This window comes from Buceros rhinoceros, unplaced genomic scaffold (assembly GCF_000710305.1).
Source record: "Buceros rhinoceros silvestris isolate BGI_N320 unplaced genomic scaffold, ASM71030v1 scaffold3340, whole genome shotgun sequence".
NCBI classification, from domain to species: Eukaryota; Metazoa; Chordata; class Aves; order Bucerotiformes; family Bucerotidae; genus Buceros; species Buceros rhinoceros.
The window spans coordinates 11,133-17,231 of NW_010390047.1; the positions used below are offsets into that span (position 1 = coordinate 11,133).

At 37.6% G+C, this 6,099-nt stretch overlaps 1 protein-coding gene across 1 annotated transcript in view; it reads right to left on the bottom strand.

Moving 5' to 3' along the window:
- Positions 1 to 1,975: 1,975 nt before the first annotated feature.
- The window catches only part of LOC104493491 (coiled-coil domain-containing protein 91-like), a 25,406-nt gene continuing 21,282 nt past the window's right edge, over positions 1,976 to 6,099 (bottom strand). The window contains exon 6 of the mRNA XM_010136180.1: positions 1,976 to 2,185. Within this exon, the coding sequence (XP_010134482.1) occupies positions 1,976 to 2,185 (210 nt within the window). The remainder of the gene's footprint in view (positions 2,186 to 6,099) is intronic.

A 6,099-nucleotide genomic window follows, 5' to 3' on the forward strand; every position in this document is an offset into this window, starting at 1 on the left:
TTACCACGGTAACTGCCTTCCCAGTATCAAGAGCTGTATAGAAATGACCTCTTACACACCTTTGTACTAGTTTACAACGCTAGTTAAATGTTGAAATCAAGGTGCTATGCATTTTGTCCACATATTAAAATTTTGGCAGTTTACTCAAGCAAAAAGAGCCTAATTCTTATAGGCAGAAGGAAGTCTCCAAGTTAACAGAGAATGCATGAAATAATATAAATTTGGTCAAGAACTCACAATAATTTCACTGCCTCAGATTCTTGTTTGTGTTCAATATAAAGTCTCAGATGGATCCAATGACATGGAGTTGCTTTGGCACTGCTCCTCACATTTTTTACGAAAGTGCGTGCCAAGTAACAGATAATTGACCCAGAAGCACTGCCTTAACAATACAATTATCCAAGTTCTGCTCTACAAGGGTTTCTTAATCTTGAGTACATTTTGAACATTTCCATTATCCCTTCAATAATCCAACATGATCCTATTTCTACAAAAGCTAGATCCAGTAAAAATCTTGCTGAGACAAGCTTGGTGGTAAAGATCTCTAATTTATCAGTGTTAAATATATTTGGACATTTCACAACAGTCTCAATTAGAATTTCGGTATTAAATAGGAAAAAAAAAAGATGAATCATCCTGAACACACTCACTGTGAATGCACTAATGGAGATGTGCAGTAACTTGTGACACACTGAACGTAAATTAGTCAATGGATTCAAATAAATCTAGGATACACTGGCATAGAACAGGTCAGGCCAGTTAGAAAGCAGTTAGGACAGGAAGCGTGGTTCCAAAAAAATATTTTTACTTCCACATACTTACACACTAGAAAAATGAAAGTTGTCTAAGCACAATTTCTTACGCATCTTTAAAATGAGACAGCCAAGGAGGCACCCAGCTGTAAAAGAATAAATGCTAAACATGGTATATGACTGGAACTGAATACCACAATCCAAGGCAAACTAGGCATTCAAAATTGTTAAGTAACAGCATAATAGACACAGAATATTTTGAAAAACAATAAGCATGCTTAGCATACACCCACTCTTCTAATTAATCACTCAGAAACAAAACAGTAAAATAATTTATTTTTAAAAAAATTAAGTTTAAGAAGAAAACATAAAGGCAAGGGATCAGAATATTTTCCTAACAGAAATAAAAAGTTATTTTTCATCATACTGTGGAAAAATGTTTTAGAGGAAAGACAACATCAAAACTGGGGGGAAAAGACAAGCTGGAAGATAAACAACTCTGAAATTAATTAAACAGAAACTGTGAATAAAAATCAATGTCTGAAAGAAAAGTATATAGAGTAACATTTTTAAAAAAATTAAAAGGTGAAGAAATAAAATGCAAGGTATCTGGCACGCACTTGAAAAAGAGGGGGGCAGGGGATTTTTGACATATCCATAAATACCTTTAACAGTTTCGCAAAAAGATGCATTGCTCTCTGTGGAAGTGCCTTTTCTGAAGTTCCCTGTTTTCACTGTTTCATAATTTTAAACCCTGCTGTGACCTGTGAAATTTCCTGGAATCTCATTTATAAATTTAGTTACAGGTACAGTAGATAACTTTTTTTTCCACATACATTTTTCGTTATTAGCATTCTGTCTCCTCGATGTCTGCACCTTAAACCAACCTAAATATTTTCTTAGAAGACGTTATTTAACAGGATGTAAGTAATATATTAGTTTTGTATGAAAACATACATTTTCTCTAGCCACAAAAATCACCTATCTCCAAGACCTGTTTCCAATCTCCCGCAGAAGACCTTTTCCAGAATCATATACGCATTCTTCTGGAAGGAAGGACCAGGAAGGCGATGACAGTGTGTTGCTTTTCATTCGAGAGAGAAGTTGGAATGCACGGAGCTCTGTTTTGAGGTAGGCGTTCGGTGAAGAACTTATGAGTCAGGATTAGCAGGCAGACCAGCACAGCAGACTTTGCTGTGTCTGGCTGCTAAAGATGACATGGTCTACAGGAGGATGATGTAGATGAGGCCTTCTTCAGACAACAAAAAGAAGCCACACATTCGCAGGCTCTGGTCCTCATGAGAGACATTATCCACCCCAGTATTTCCTGGAGGCACAACAGCAATCCAGGAGATTCCTGGGGAGCATTGATAACAACTTCCTAACGCAGGTGACTGAGGAACAATCTCTGAGGTACTCTGTCGGACTTGATACTTAAAAACATGAAAAGACTGGGGATGTGAAGATCAGTGGCAGCCTGACTTGTCTATAGTAACCATAAGATGGTGTTCAGAGGAGGGGAAAGAACAGGGCAAAAGGTTGGATCATAACCCTGGACGAGGGCTCCAAGAGAGCTGGTTGCTATTCAAAGATTGTCTCCTTCACGCTCAAGAATTGTCCATTGTGACAAGCAGGAAATCAAGCAGAGGCAGCAGAAGGCCTGCATGGGTGAACAAGAAGCTCCTCACTAAACTCTGGTATAAAAAGGAAGTGTACAGGAGGTGGAAGCAGGAGCAAGTAACCCAGGAGGAACACAGAGCTGCTTTCCAAGCATGCAGGGATGGGGTTAGGAAAGATCAAAGCCCACCTGGTTTTGAATCTGGCTAGGGATGTAAAGAGCTACAAGTGTGTTTACAGCTGAAGGAAGACTGGGGAAAATGCGAACCCACTGCTGAGTGGGGCAGGGGCCCTGGTGGCAAAGGACATGAAAACTGCCTTCTTTGCCTCAGTTTTTCCAGTAAGACTGGTCTTCAGGAAGCCCAACAACCTGAGACCTAAGGGAAAGTCTAGAGCAAAGAAGACTTAAACCTTCAGTGGAAGAAAATCAGGCTAGGCAACGTGAAAACAAAGCAGACAAACCGTAGCCACAAGGGCTGAGGGAGCTGGCTGATGTCATTGTGAGACCACTCAACTATCTTCCAAAGATTGTGGTGACCAGGGGAGGTTCTGGAGGACTGGAAGAAAGCAAATGTCATGTCTACCCTCAAGAAGGACAGGAAACGAGGATCTGGGGAACCACAGGTGCATCACTCTCACCTCAGTCCCCAGCTGGTAAAAATCCACTGATGCAGTGAACTGGAAAGGAAAAGGTGCCTTAGGAAAGGCACAAACCAGATGAGTTACCCCTACCTCACAGTCATGACCTACGCACACCAGCCATTCTGCGTCCAGATCAGCATCACACGCCATCACCATTATAGGACAAGGTCCCTTAGAAGAAGTACAAGCCCTTGGAGAAGATCACATTGGTAGTAGTGAGGAGGGGTGGTATCTCTATGATTAACTTGCCATTTCTCAATCTCTATTAGTACTTTCTATTCACTTCTAACTGCTGTCCTCCTCCCCTTCTTGGAACACCCCCAGACTTCAAGCTGTCAAGACAACAGCTCTCGAAAGCGCTTTTACCCTTCTCTGCAACCAAGATCCCTTCTTACTCCTGGAACATGTTCCGTCATCACTGCAAAAACTGAATTTTGCTATCTTCAAGACAAAATTAGTTACCTTGTTGTTCCTAGAATTGCAAAAATGTAATGCCAACGTTCCTTGGGAGGGAAATTCTTTTCATTATAGGAAGTTTAGAATGTAAGTACTAGAGCTAGTATTTACTTATACAGCCATTTATATCATTAATACTGAGATTATTATGACATTGTTTGAATCTAAACTCAAAGATCTTAACATCTATTATGAAATATTACGAGGCTTAATTCAATTTTGAATGCAAGAAACTATGGGGCAGGCAACAGTTAGAAGAGGTCATTTTAAATCCTAAAACAAAGAGGGGAAAAAAAAAAATCAAAGGATCCATACACATAAAATCAGGCATCATCACATTAATCATCACATTTATTTTAACGTTCCTTTTTCAACACCTTATTAATACAAGTAACTTTCTTGTATTAGGTGCAATTTTTCAAGATTATATTATGTTCAGTCCTCAATTATAAACACATCAAAATCACTGTTTGTACAATTCTGCTTAAAGGCAAAATTGTATGATCAGTCTAGTATTAACAGAAAGTTTTAATTCTTATGTACCTTACAAAGTATTTTAAAGTCCTTAAGCATCAACTCCAAAAACAAGGACACAGAGACAACTAAATATGCATTTTGTTTTACATAATTGTGCGTGAATATATGGACCTAATACATAAAACCCCCCAAATTAACAGGCAACATTAATCAGAATAAAAATAAACTCATCCCTCAGAATTAGGAGGGAAGAAACCAGCCCAAAATCTAAAGTTTACTTTTTCCTCTCTTAACTGCACTTAAAGTACTTTCCTTGAAGTTTTATAATTTGAATGAGACATCTGCACAGGTACTCAAATGAAAAATTCCCTAAATGTCAACAGTTACCGCAACGAATAAATGAAACATCATCTAATACCAGCATGACTGTACTTAGGTTGCCATGCCATTTAAGCCCAGGCTAGGTGTTACTGCATGACTTAGTGACGTTCCTTTGGATCCTGACATACTGCTCTTCAGTATAAGTTTCCTCCCTTACCTTTCTAAAACACAGACAGGCAGTCTATCTGACCTTCTCTTTTACTCACAAAAATATAATTCAAAACTGAAATTATAGTACTAAGATAATTAATTTTTAATTACGACTTTTTGTGACAACAGGAATATTGCTAAATAGAATAAGCACATTAAAGTAACTTTTTCAGTAAAAATTTCAAAGATATTCCCTACATAAAGTGGAACAGAAACAAAGGATTCCAGAAGAAAACACTTCTGGTGCTTTAGAAACAATTATAAATTTGCTAAAACAGAAGAATAGATGTCAGTTGCCAAAACAAAAAAAAAAATCTATTTTAAAAAAAAAAAAAAAAAAAAATCACACCACATCAACTATATTGTTCTTCAAAAAACCAGCTTGCTTAACTGCCAGAAAGGGTTGATGATGGGAAAAAATGTGTATAACCGCAACTAGAATTTTCCAGCAGCAATGCAGTATTACTTCCAATGTGACTGTGTGGTAAATCAAAGAAACAGCAGAGGAAAAGTATGATCCAGTTCTTAGTGAATCATCAAACGCAGTTGTCTGTAGACAGACCAAATGTCAGAAGTCTTATCAGCTAAACAATCTGTCCAAAGAATTAAGTTCCTACTCAGAGTGCTAGAATCCAGGCACTTTTTTCCTTTCTCGAATTAAACGTTCTCTCTCTGATTTGCAAATAAGAGAACGTCACCTACTAAACAGGAGTATTCATTTCGCTGCTGATGGTTTTTCACTATGTAACAAATTGGGGTTTGGTAGTTTTAAAATGCAGCATTTATTAATTTCTACAACATACTGCAAAGGGATCGCAGCAAAATTTTATATTTATAGGATTAAAATGACCACTGATTCCACGTTACAGTCAAAACCATGTATTACCTACCAGCATTAAACGCCTTGAAAATATGCAGCACCTCACTCACATTTAGAGAAGAGCTGAGATGGCAAAAGCTAAGATAACTATATGTGACTATGTGATCAGAAAAAGGGAAAAGAGACTAATCATACTGATAAAAAAAAAATCAGACCTATATTTGCACCTGTTTCCTTCCTGTCTAAAAAAGCAAGACATTATAAGGCTAACGCTGCATTTAGCAACTTTATGGTTGCAAAAGTGCACACAAGAAAACTAAAATTATACTTCCCACAGCAATTTTAGCTCAGCTACATTTTGTATGAAAAAAGTTAGAATTGCAGTATATTACTCTGCCTCTTAAATACCTCAAACACCAAAGCAGGAATGTGGGAATCGTAACTCTAATTTTACCAGCTTGTATGAATTCAAGATCTCAAAGAGACCATTGCACTAAATATTCAAACAACTCTACAATAATAGTGAACAGCAATTTATTTATTCTATTTATGAACCTACTGCTGCCCACTTACTGTCTCTGGTTGCTGTAGTAACATATGGAAACAACATTAAGAATGTGAAACTACTACACATTCCGTTCAATCTTGATATTTCAAAGCTAATTTTATTTAGGTGAAACACCTAACTTCTTACTTTTCTCTTTTACACTAGCATAAATGTGGCAACACTCCATTGCCATCCATTGGTTACATGCTCATCACGGCTTTGCTTCGTGACGGAAGATCGCGGGAGGGCTTTTTCCC